A 13,793-nucleotide genomic window follows, 5' to 3' on the forward strand; every position below is an offset into this window, starting at 1 on the left:
ACAGACAAAAAAACAATTATAAGAAAGCAAAGTTTGGTTTCACCTTAATAAGGATAATATAGTTGCAGTCTGGTTGTACAGGGGAGCTGCCAGCAGAATTTGTGTTTTAGGCAACCTATTTAAGCTGCAGTTCCTCTATGAGGGTGGCATGCACATTGTTTAGTACACATAGGAACCAGATGAAGAGGTTTGTGGAGACTCTGTGGAGTGGGACTGAATACACATGCTGGTGAGCTCTCAGCCCTGTGGCAAGTGTGAATGTGTTCAGTGATTATCAATTCCTAGGAGAATTTCAGCTCTTCAGTACAAGAGCTGAGCATGGGTAAGTAGAATTTTTCTAAGCTGTATTGCTTACCTGAATTTGGGCAGTTTCATCCAATGTGGTATGACAGACATTGTCTTGTCTGCCAAATTTTGGCTGGCAGTTTAAAATCATTTGAACTGTAAAGATTTCCTATACATACCTATGCATAAAAAAATCTATTTGTTCTAGTCCTATTCTTAGAATTAGCTGAATCATTTTGGCTGAATTTTTTTTTTTTAAAAAGCTTATGATACCAACCTGCAGCAGACATTCGGTGCAGCCAATTTCAGCTCAAGCACTTAACGTTTAGTCAATTTACAAGCAAATTAAAAGGTATATGTATGGTGGAAGTCTACGTTAAGCTTGCAAATGGGTGGTGCTATCAACTTGTCTGAAGTCATTAAGAGCAAATTTTAAGTTCAGGTCTTGTTCAGAAACTTTCTCTGAAATGTTTTCAGCGCTATCAACAGAGCCACCTCACAGATATTTCAGGGTCTCAGCCAAACTGAGACTGTAGATTTGTGCTCATTAAGCAGCTGTGAGTGGGGAATCTATAGGCAAGGGAAGTTATACAGAGGTAGAATAATATTGTTGACAATGTAAATTAATTTGTGAGGGGGTGTTATTTAAATTATATACGGGAGCATTGAGCAGTCAAATTAGACAAATGTAAGAAAGGTAAAAGTAGTGCAGTATACTGAAGAGTGGGAGTTAAAAAAAAATGAAGGAAAGAGGAAATGAAAGATGGAGAGAAATATCTTGTATGTCAGTAGTGACTGGTATAGTAAAAAGAAAAATGGTTACAAATAAAGCCACCCTTGTCATTCTGTTGTCATGACACAAGAAGCTTTACAGAAAGACTGGGTGACCTGAAATACTTGACTTGACCTTGGGAAAACTCCTAGATACAACTGGCACTTTTGAAATTGGAAAATCTGTGTACACAGTCTGCTCTATTTCACTATTTATGAGTCACCCGTTATTGTGCTAAGAACCAACTGATATTGCTCATCTTCAGAGTATGCCAGTGCAGGTGTCTCCAGCAAACTTGACAGTGGACTTGAGTTTCAAGCCTCAGCATAATCAATAGGATGGTGTAATTCCTGATCTCAAACAATTCAACAAGAAAAGACTAGCTTTAGGTGTTGAAGAACAGCACTGAAATTGAAATGGTTCTGAAGACTAGTGTGGATGAAGGGGACTGAGCTGTGTCGTGTTATGGATCTGAATCCCAAACACACTAAAATACTATAGTATGATTCAGGAATGTTCCACAAAGTGACATAATTATTGAATAATGACACAAAAACATCTTATCTAAATTTTCCAGATTAAGACTGGAGGAGGAAAAGGAAGACAGTAAAAAAAGGGATGGGAGACAGCAAGGAGGCATGAACATACTACTGTTTTTTACTACTTTTGCTAGTTTTGATAAGCAGACTTTTATCTTTTCCTTCTGTCTCAGTAACGTGACAATGTGTCAGTACACTGTCTTTTGTATAGTACAGCAACAGCTGAGCCAGGAAACTCAGGTTTTACAGGATATTGTTGGAAGAATTTGTGGTGAAAGTCTTGGTGAAGATGCTTACATGTCACTCAACCACAGTGATTTGTGTTGGAGCGGAAGCCAAAATCACCTGTGTTGTCTTTCCAAAAAAAACAGAAGACCACTTCATACGTGCATACCTTGAAAAAGCCAAACATTTGAACTCTTAAGATATAAGTGCTACTTGCAACAAAGAAGTTAACAAAAAACCCATGGAGTGCTACATATATATATATACATCAGCTAGAATATTAGTCAGGTAATTGTGGAAAACAAACAAACACCACCAAACCAAATAATTCTTAAAAGGTTCTTTTTAAAAAAATCAGAAAGTATTTATGTTCAGAGAAAACTTTAATCACTGTAAATAGATCACCTACTTCTTCCTGTGACACTTAACACCAAGAAAGATGAAAAAGTGGAGTGCTGTAGTTATCTACATGACAAGACATAGTGCAAGAATTTATTCAAGTCAGAAAAAAAGTATCCTTAAAACTGGAAATAAATCCAAAGTAATGTTAATAACACAAAACATAGAGGTTGGTTATGAGGAGCTTTAGGTGCATTAAGGTACCTAAAGCTAAACAGGAATAGTTAAAGTATCTCAGAAATAGAAAGCCTGCAGAAGAGTCATTAGGTCTGGTAGATGGAAAAGAAAATAAATATTTTTACTCTGGAATTCTCAAAAGACAAAGGAAGTATGTGCACTAACAGAATTCTTTACAGATAATTTCAGACACATATTGTTAGTGAGCCCAAAAGAGGTGAATAATTTGGAAAGAAAGTCTGGAAGGTAGATGAGAAGGATTTTACAGTGTATTTCAGAGAGAATCCCAAAAACTTTGTCACTTATAAATTATGTCATTTAAATGACATTTTAAATAAATCGTAAATTAACATTGTTAATTTCTTTGTAAGTACCTTCTAAAGGATTATTCTGGACACTGTGAATAGTAGATTCTATCTCACCACTTACATAATGTATTGGAAATTTAGCTCAAGTAGGAAATAAGAAAAAATGCAAGAAATCAGGGACAGTAAGGGTGTTCATCTGTGAAGGGATGTTGAACACACAGATTGAACAGCAACATGAAAAAGTAAAACAAGGCTGAATGAGAAGTATAAAAAATGTGATGATACTGTGAAGATCCAGTATTTTTCTTTGATTCCCACAAGGTATAAATGAGCATGCAGTAAATGAGTGAAGGTCATGAGAAGACTCTCATTTACTTTCTGAGCTTTGAATCAGGATCTTGGGCTTAGGTTTATCCACCTAACTTCCAGCATTTAGCTGCAGTGCTAGGGTAAAAAGCTCCACTCCAAGCACTAAACTTCAAACTAAAATCCTTCTGTAGTCAGGGAGGAATTAGACAATTCAACCTATGTAATGTCTGAGTTGTGCCCTGAAGATACCTATCTCTCCCTCCATAGAGAGGAAGCTTAGAGCAGTGCCTGAAATTAGGCAGGGTGTATCCAGCATGTTGAATAAGTGCTAACAACAGGGTTTTATTTTCTTTTCTAAATAACCTTGATGAAAATCTATTAGTCTTCAAGGCACACAATGCTACTGCTCTTCATGTCTTATGTTGTTGGGGAAATAGTATTTTTTATGAACTGTGATGGCAGCCAAAAGAAAAGTATTGATCAGTTGGAAAAGTTAAACTGTTCTCAATATAGATTAATCATAGAATCATAGAATCATAGAATCCTTGTTTCAGTGTCTTTCTAGAAATGGTCAAGTAAGAAAAGTAACCCTTTTGCATAATCAATGATTAATTGTACATGTCCAGTCGCATCTGGAAAATGTTGCTGAGTTTCATTCTGAATAGCTGACACACTCTTTCAGTGTTTTTGTTAGCATATGTGTCTTTGGCTTCATACAAATCATTTGATAAAATATTAACATACAAATAAAACAATAAAAATACATAACACAGATTTTCCTACTTTCTGATAAATCAGTATGGATCAGTGTAAGCTTAGCAACATGTTTTTTTTTTTTCCACATTTCACATTGTTAGAGTTAAACGTAGTCCAGATTTACTCTATGGGAGGGAGACTACTAGAAAACAAGCAATCTCAGCCAGCAATATGGGAGAGGGAGAGGTTGCTCAGCAGCCATACTGGAAAGGATGGAAAGGATACCCCATCCCTCTAAACTTCTGAGAAGAACATTCCTTTTCTGACTGCAGTTTAAAAAGGAAAAAAAAAAAAAAAAAATGCTGGCCAGATTAGATGGTGGTAATGAATCTTTTCTACCTTCAGAAGCTAAGAAGTAAAAAGCCGTAGGGGTGAGGCTGACTGTAGCACAAGTAGGGAGTAGTGGGTGCTGGGTAGAGTGGATGGATATAGTGGGTGTGATTTGTGGCACTTCTCAGGAAGGAGCCACTCTGCTCAGACAGATTTGCAGTTGGTCTCCTCTGACACAGTGATATGTTTCAACTAGAAGAAATTAAGCATCAGACCACTATAAAAATTCAAATGACGCATCACAAACCAAAATGGTACAATTTAATACTAACTGCTGGTTAGCACTTTCTGGTCAATGTGACGATCATCACTTAATTGTAGGCTTGTTTGCAGGAAGTTCAGCCCTCTAACAATTTTGAATATAACGCAGTGATTAGAAACAGTTATTAACCATTTGCTGCTGTTATTCCCCTCAAGTCCCTAAAGGAGAAATTAGAAATCCTATTTGAAGGTGAAATATGACCACTAGAGGATGCAGTCAAGATCCTGAATGAGTGAGGCATCTTGTTCCTCACTCATGCTCTGCAAGACCACCCAGAAAATAGAAAAAAATACTTTCTGGAATATTTGGGTGAATAGATGCCAATCCAGAAGTCAGGGAGAATTTATCAGGAAGTAGGTTAAGTAGGATAACCCAGAAATAAATAAATTTCTCACCCACAACTAGTAGGACACCCTTATTTAGGAAATTACTTGCAATTTAGAGAGAGCAAAAGGCATACCACCACCAACAATAACAACAAAATCTAGGACCAAACCAGGAACTACTGGCTGTTGGTTGATATATTAGTGATGTAAAAAAAACCAAACAACCCAAATCAATATGTTTAAAATAATTGAAAAGAATGTTTCATAAATAGACTTGAAGGAAAACTTCCAATGCTGCTTATAGGAAAGGAAACTTCTCTGGTAAAACACAGGGAAAGGGGACTGATGTGCTTCCATGATTATCACAACGCATTTAAATTAAAAGAGAGAAAATTTTTTCAACTCAGCCATGCCTCGTTTTAACGTATTGTATTTTAGAAAGTATTATTTGTTTGTTTCTCTATACCTTCCCTTGTCTATGGTGGATGCGTTAGTTCCTTTATTTGCATCTCAGTAAGTCAAGCTTTTCCAATCTGTGTATGAATATTCTTCTAATTTTGCTGCTGGTATCTGCAATTCAGCTTTGGCTGAGGCCTGGATTTTGCAATTGAAATCATTGCACATCTTGACTTCATCAGGCTGGGGTAGGTCATAAGGGTCTTCCTTCATAAAATTGGTATAGAACTTGGGCCTGAGAGTGTAGATTAGCATAGTAAAGTATGTGATGTAGAATATATAATATGCAATATCAGCTGATTAACATAAGCGCTGAAGCTCAACTTTTCCATTTTCCCTTATTTTACAGTTCTAGTGCAGACTACTAACCTCATTTTTGTGTTTAATTCTAAGTAATTTGTGAGGAACTCTAGAGTTCCAACATCAAAAGAGTTTTTCAACATTTGGACAAAATAAAGCCAGGTGTGAATAAAATATCATATTACAATAATAAGTGTTACTAAATTCGTTAAAGTACATCTGAATCTGATATTCTATTATGTTTCAAAGCTGACATTTGTAAATGCACATAAACAGGACTCTTGTAAATTTAAAATAGGGTCTTAGGACTCGCTTTGTAATCTGTAGCCTCATCATGCTGTATTTTGATGATACATAATAATTCATAATTTTATGTATTTGTGCATTGGCATATTTTTATAACTAAATAGTATCCTTGTTGGTTAGCATACCAAGTAAGAACTAAAATGTTACTAAAAAGAGATATTTGTAGCATCCCAGCATAGGTATGTAATGTCTTTCATAACACACTTTGTTATATCCTCAATATCTGTTCTAACAAATGATCTTAAGGACATTTTTTTTTGTAATTTCTTAACTGCTTTTATGTTAGAGCAGTTGTATTTCTTGTTCCTTTGACAAAAGCTGTGACAGTGTGAACCTTAGACAGCCTTTCTGTAATTTTGAAGGAAAATAGGAACAGTTGTATTGTCATTACTATCTATGAAATTCATTTCTGAAGTGAATGCCATACATATTTCTGAAATGAATGCCAAATGTATTTTCTAGAAGTAAGTGCCATTGAAACCCAAGGAAGGCAATTTATACCATGCATAATAATGATATTAATTTTTATGGTGTGTATAAGTTACATTTTGATTAGTTTTTTGCATGATTAAAAATTCACAAAGCCTTTATGGACCCCATGAGCCTACCTGTAATAAACAGCTCTCACCTTCCAAACAGTAAAACAGGTCTGCAGTACTTGAACATTAGAGCTAATTGCCTTGCTACATCAAAGGGAGCACCACAAGCCTGAGAAAAATCACAAAAGGGGAGGAGGGAACAAGGGGGGGAGGCAGGGTGGCAGTTTCACCTCTAAAGGTTATGTGTTTGTGGCTTGGTGGAGCCCTGTAAAGTTATGGCCTCAGAACTGCTGTTTGCTATTAAGTTGATGGGGAAAGTCTATCCTACAATCTCTCCCTGCTGCTGACACAGAGTCTTTGTTCACATTCAGATTTCTCAAACTGTTGCCAGGGTCAGGCTGAGGTCAGACACCACGATGATGTATAGGAGAACATGTCTGGGAATTTCTCTCACACTTAAAACACATACCAGAAAAACAGGAGATCACCCTGCAAAAATTGTCTGATGAGACCCAGATGATACTGTAGCTTTGCTTTTAGTACCTTCATAATTTTCTTTCCCTTTGCCTGACTCGCACACAATGTTTTATTAATGTGTGCCACGATAGCCCTTACAATTTTATGTCCCCTCAAGATAAGGACACTCAGTAGCACTTTGACACTTCATTTTCCAGCCCAGGGGGATTGGGCCAGTAAATCTAGTAAAAGAAGCAATGCATCCATTCCCAAGGATGAGTCGAAAAGGCATTGCCATCAGCCTCATGAGGCCACAGGGCCTGACACTAGATATGAGCCTCATGTGTGCACGCTTGGCATTAACACAGCCCAAGCCAGGCATGATCACAGGCTCACAGCATCCCAAATCGTGCTCTCCCACCACCCTGACAAACACAGCCCTGCTTCCAGCTGCGACAGGGATGCGTACCATGTTTGATTAGCTATCATCACAGGAGGGGGTGAGGGATCACAGGGAGAGTGCTAAAACAGCACAAGGAGGATTTCCATTCTAATGGAAATTTTTTTAATATATGCAATTATTTTTAAAAGAGGGAACCATCCTTATCCCTGTATTGTTCCAAAAAGTGGACATGCATGCTTAGTTGTAACCTATTGTATTTCTATGTCAATGGAAAACACATTGATCTGTGGTTGAGGTTTTTTGGGTGGTTGTTTTTTTTTGTTTGGTTTCCAAAATTGCAGCTGTGTTTCTCTCTTCCTATTTACAAAAGGTTTGGCAGAGAGCTGAGAATCAGATAGGTTTACCACATCAGTCTGAAGGCTCCTTGCCCAGGCATACAGTTTCAGTGTACGGCTGGCAAGTAAGGCACTAAGCAGCAATTTTTTTGTGCTCAGCTGCTACATATGACAGAGGATATTTTATTCGGCTGTCAGAATGTTATTAATAAAACATGGGGTGCGAAGAGGGCCACTATTTCCCCTTTCAATCACTATAGCATTTACAATGAAAATTTTATGCAGTGTGTAATTTTCAGTTAATGCTTGACACTTAAAATGTCGGTAGCTGCATTTTGTATGGTTCCTGAAGGGTTAATTGTATCATGTTCCCTGCATAAAAGCTCTGCTTATCAAAAGTGAATAGTAGAGTGTATGCAAATGTGTGTCTGTGACCTTTTGCCTTTCCAGGGTTAATTTATATGGTCATTAAAGATTTTATGAAATTGAGCGGCCTGGTGCTTCGAATCCCATTTTGCCTTCACCTCCTAATCTATATAATTCTTACCTGAACTGGGAAATATGATTTTTTTTTTTTTTTTTTTTTTTGTGTGTGTGTGCTGCAATGAAAACAGCATGCTGTGCTGTAAGGACTTGCAAGTCTTGTTATCTGGCATTGCTCAGATTGCTAAAAATTCATTAAAATGTGACATCAGCACAGTGAGAGACAAATGATCACAGGATGAAAAGGAACAGTGGGCCTTTCACGGATTAGTGCTACACAGCCCCAGCACAGAAACTAACTGCATAAACAGATTAATCCAGCAGTAGCAGCATAGTTAAGATTTACCAAATAATTAAATAGGCTTGAGCTACTGTGAAGATTTCCAAGTAATCTAGCTGGTGTGAATGTGGAAGTGAGGTGTGTGTAAGGCCGTCTCCTCAGAAGCTATATACCAGGTTGCATCATTTATCCTGAATGGCTCCCCCTGGAGACAAAATTTGAGATTTCTCCTGCAAAGCCAGAGGTTTATATTTAATTCAGTACCTAATACCTAATATGTACTTACTGCAATTAGCAGGATACTGCTGTACTAATAGGATTTATTTTACAATTCCTCCCCCCCCCCCCCCACTTTTTTTTTTTTTAATGTTTTTGTGGGTTATTGGTTTGGGGGTTCTTTTTTGGCTCCAAGATGCATTTTTACACATGCTTGCTTTTGTTTCAGCCTCTGTGTTTGTGTGTGCGCATAAGTGTGCATATATTTTAACACGAAACATTTTTAGCCAAAGAATATGAAATGATAGGCTTTAAATCTGTCACACTGGTGGAAAGCAGATACTCTGATAAAGGCATGGTCAGAATTCCTTGGTAGATTTTGAAATACTGGAAATTACTTGTAATTAATATCCAGCCTTCCTAAACTGCTGTTCTTTCCCTTTTCTTTCTCTCACCTCCTCTTTCTCCTGTTTTTTCACCCTCTGTTAGTACTGTTTTTATTACAGGACATATTTCTTAACTGCTGTTAAGTGATGACCGAGTTTCTTTTCTAAGACCTTTTCCGTGCTTATCCACAGAAGAGCAAGGTGAAGATACAGAAGTGTCTGCTAAAAGTACATCAGTGGCTGTGGCTGATGATAAAGACTCAACTGAGAGAGACAATAGTGAAGGCAAAAAATCCAGTAAAGACTCTGGTAAGAAGTTATAATTTTGTTTAACCTCTTTTTTTAACTTATGAAATAGTCTTTCATTTTGAACTGTCTGGACATTCCCACTGCTATTCATTGCATGTGCATTTTGCATGTGATTTCTATCAGTAGCCTCCCATTGACCTATTTTTAATCATAACCATCTGACAGGGTAGATGCGGATAAGTTGAAGAATATTACAGGACGACCAGTGAGATTATTTTTTAATCAAATCAGTTTGTGTGCTTGTAATTTTTTAAGCGCCTTTCATTAATCTTAGCTGTACTTGTGATTCAACCGATGGCATATTAATTTTTCATAAGCGTAGGATTAGGTACCACTTGAATTTTTTCTTCAATCAGGTTTTGCCCCCCTTTTTAACCCAAAGAATGTGGGGGCTTTTGTTATTATTATTTTTCGCTCTTGCTCTCTGATCAGTCACTCCCAAGAATCTGGCCTCTTCCTGGGCATTTATTTGAGGCATTTTGAAAAAAATACACAAAATCCAGTGGAAAAGTTTACAGATGATTCAGCCTAAGAAAGAGGAAATATCATTGAAAACGGATTACGGGTTGGGTAATTTTGACCTCCTGGAATAGACAAAGCCCAGTAATGAAAGCTACTGTCTTTGAAAACAAAACCTCTATGTCATGACATTTACTTGTGCACAAACAAACCCAGGGCCAGCATCTGGTGTAGATACCCAAGGCTTTTTCTGTGTTTGATTTGGCCAATATGTGACTTCATCCATGCTTTTTATGTATGAAATGGAAATCTATGGTCACAATGAATATTACATTGGCTACTTTTGCCGCATGCTATACCTAGTTACATTATGTTGGATTCACTGAAGCAGAAGAAGTGCTGAAACAGGTTGAAGCCTATTAGTTTCAGGTAGTCATATATCTTTTCCTTGTATGCCAATGACAGCAGCATACAAAGGAGGCTGTATTCTCCTTAAAGATATATAGTTATTGAGAAAATATAATTTTACATATGAGTTTCTTTACACCCAGATTCTTCCGTTCTCTAATTTGGTCTTTACATATTAAACATTTGGATTTATCACCAAAAAAGTATTACAGATTGCCCTTTCTATTCAGAGGACTGAGTTAAAGATTAAAGCTTCCTTTAAGTTTGCTTGTTGACATGCTAAGGTCAGTACCCATCATAGCACAGAAACTCAGCTGCCTTTTAGTAGCTTTATTTTTTTAAGATCAAGAGTCTGAAGAAAGGCTGATGATGACAAGGACGATGTTGAGCAAGAAACCGTGTTGTGGTTTAAAATATATATCTCCCTTGCCTGGCTCTCTGACTTGGTAAAAGCTGTCTGCAGTGCACTAAAGCCATGCTCCCAGGCTGATATAGATCCTCCTGTGCATTCTCTTCAGGGCCTGTCCTGGACTCTCACCAGGAGAAGGGTGGCAGCCACCTGCAGCCTGCATTTCCTACCTTACACTCAGCCTAGGGCACTATGAACCACTTCAGGCTGTTTATCGGAGCTCTCACTTTCTTAGGCAGATACTTTTATAGTTGTTCAAAAAAGAACATGTTATTAAAGCTCCAGCAAAATAGAATATGGAAACTAGGAAAAAAACACTGAAGGGGAATTCTCAAAATTCCATCAGTATTAGCCACTCACAAGGGCCAGGTTTAATTAGGACAAACCTATATCCAGATGCCTACTGGGTGCACTACAAAAAACCAGCCTAATTGTTCTGCATTCCCATGCCAGCAATTACACAAATAACTTTGCAGCAAGATTCATATAAAAACAAGGGCTGAAATACATGATTGCCTTTGTGCTTTGCAGAAAATACTTTGCACTGTAAAGTCCTAAATCTTTAAGAAACTTTTATTTTCCTAATCTAAATTAATTCTGCATACGTAACGTTCAGACCATCATCTTAATTTCCACTCTGCTGACAAGTGTTTCTAATGACTGCATAACCGCTTATGTATAATTGAATGTTAATTTCAGCTTTCTCAGGAATTGAGTGTTGCCAGTCTTGCCAAAGAAATCTCAGGAAAACAAATAAATTAATCACAATACTAACAAGTCAGGAAAGTGGTGTGACCCTTCTTTAGCATAGAATCTATTAGACGAGAAAGGATTACCATGTATTTAGTAACAGTGTGTTTGTGTAAGCTGTTGTGCTGTATTGCTTACCTTATCTCAAGGAGTAGAGCTTTCAAAATGAGACTTGGAAATATGCAGGTTATATTTGTTGAATATTCATTCAGAATAAAAAAGCCTACTAATGCCTCATTTATATTGTCATTTAAATCCAGTGCCACTTTAGATTAATTATAATCCAAATTACAGCTCTATGTAGTGCAAGAATTAATATGGAATTTATCCAGATTAATACATTTGCATTGAAAATGTAATATGTCTCTGCCATGGCTAAGGGGAGCACTTTTTAATAAGGTAGTAAACATGAAGAAGGATGGAAATTAACCTTCATTATTGCAATGAAAATTATCCTTTCATTCTACTCTAATTAGAAAGAATACCAGTAATTATAATTTTATAATTATTTTAAGCTGAATAACATCATCTGATTTGCTAGCAGTCCTTAACTGTGCAATCTTTATCAAATATATAGATTCATAAATAAGAAAACAGTATTTTGATTATAGCTTTTCCAGGATTTTTTTTTCACCACTTATTAATTTTATTATCATTATTTTGATTTTTTTTTTTTTTTACTTTCTCCTTGTTGTTACTCACACAAATATTTTTATTTTATTTCTGGCTTTAAAAAATATCACAAAGGTGACAACATCTGAACTGCAGTGAATTATGTCATTTTTATATCCACAAATTAAATAATTCTGTTACTGAAAGGCAGTAATTGAGTAGGCTATTTCATGGCATTTGTTTATAATTAAACTAAGGTTTTGAGCTAAATGTATGGAAATCACATTATTCATCTAAAACAATGCTGCATAATTTATATTATAAGATTAATTACAGTTGTGTTTCACAATTAGGGAAAAAACAAACAAACAAACAACAAATCATGTATCTCAGGAATAAAAAGTAAGTATTTACAACATTGATAGCAAGTGGATTTAGTTTTGTCCTACAACTGCCTATTAAGAATAGCGTGCCAGTGGAGCATCTAGATATGAAAATGGTGCCACACAACATGCTTGGGAGCATAGTATTTTCTCTCCTTTCTCCCTCCTCCCTCAATACCCATCCTACAGGACCACAACTTTGTTCAGCCTCCCTACAGAAGCTCCTTAAAATACTGAATTTAGCACAAAAAGCAGAAAGTTAATATAGCAAAATGAGTCACTGAGTTGTAGTAACTGGACCATCAAGCAAGGAGCCAACTTTCTTTGTTTTTGGCATGTAGAGTCTGGCTTGGGAGGGTTTGGTCAACACCACATGCAGGGGTGAGTGGTGTTCCTGTGCCAGAGAGAACAATCAACTCCCCTTACTTTTTGGCAAAGCTCATCATAAGTCATAGGCTTGATTACTTTACTATAGATCGCATGTAACTGTGGTCATCTAAGAAGTAACAGTGCTTCAGGTTGAATGAATCCAGAGCAAAACCAACAAAACCAACAAAGCCTAAGTTTTGAGAGTTTATATAAATAGCATAATAAACAAAGTAAAAACCTGTGCTTTGTTGTGCATTTATTTACCCTAGCACAGTGTTTTATAACTCTATGGTTTTATTATATTACCAACAAAAGAAAATTTAACCACACCTCCTTGTTTTTAAAGAAACACTATGTATTTCATGATTATTATAGAACCTTTGAAGCAATTAAATTATTCATCCTGTGATGGAAGGCGACATGTACCTTGTGTGTACCCAGGCTCACACAGAGTGCACACCAAGATAAATTTCACTAGCTGTTAAACACCACTACCAAAACACACTTAAATGCATTTTCACAAGTGAATTTTGGACCAAAATTTGGGTACAAATTCCTGTAACAACCTGTTGAGAACGATATGGCATGATGATAACAGTGTCGATTTACACCAGCTGAGATTCTGTCCCATTTGGCTTTTAAAAGAGACATTTTAAAGTGCCATACAATAATGATAAGAAGCAGTAGTCAACTGTTGGATGGTTTTGACTGTTGGAAATGAAGAGAGGTTAATAATTTGAATCTACCTTTCTAAAACCCAAGAAGAAACCTTTCTGCATTAATATAGTGTGTCACTTTTTTATTTCTCATAATTCTCACAGTTAAGACACTTAAATAATGTATTGCCAATTAATACAAATAAACAGTGTATTGCCAAGTAAATACAAAAAGGCCATGAAGTACTGTATTGTCATAAACTGAAATGAGTAACAAATGGTGACTTATGTGATTGCATCATGTAGATTTTGCCTTTAAGCGTTGTTAGTCCTTTCAGGTCATTGACACAACACTGACAGAGCAGTCTAAATGAGGCCTCCAGCACCAGTTCCTTGAGAGTGTAAAAATTGTGGGCCTCCAGAAGGTGGCTTGTTCAGATACTAAATCAATGTTGACAGATTGGTCATTAAAAGTAGGGAAATATGGCAGGGATAAACTTTAATTTGAGCAAGAACATGCAAAAATCACTGGTCTAAATTACAACAAAAGAAATTATTAGCAACTTAGGGATGAAAAACAGTGTGTAGGG

The 13,793-nt window shown here is 36.5% G+C and overlaps 1 protein-coding gene across 1 annotated transcript in view; it reads left to right on the forward strand.

Moving 5' to 3' along the window:
* Positions 1-9,040: 9,040 nt before the first annotated feature.
* Positions 9,041-13,793, forward strand: part of ZFHX4 (zinc finger homeobox 4) — a gene marked incomplete at its 5' end in the record, with an annotated part of 23,369 nt that continues 18,616 nt past the window's right edge. Inside the window, one exon of the mRNA XM_008946399.1 lies at positions 9,041-9,157. Within this exon, the coding sequence (XP_008944647.1) occupies positions 9,041-9,157 (117 nt within the window). The remainder of the gene's footprint in view (positions 9,158-13,793) is intronic.

This window comes from Merops nubicus, unplaced genomic scaffold, assembly GCF_000691845.1.
Source record: "Merops nubicus isolate BGI_N331 unplaced genomic scaffold, ASM69184v1 scaffold6798, whole genome shotgun sequence".
NCBI classification, from domain to species: Eukaryota; Metazoa; Chordata; class Aves; order Coraciiformes; family Meropidae; genus Merops; species Merops nubicus.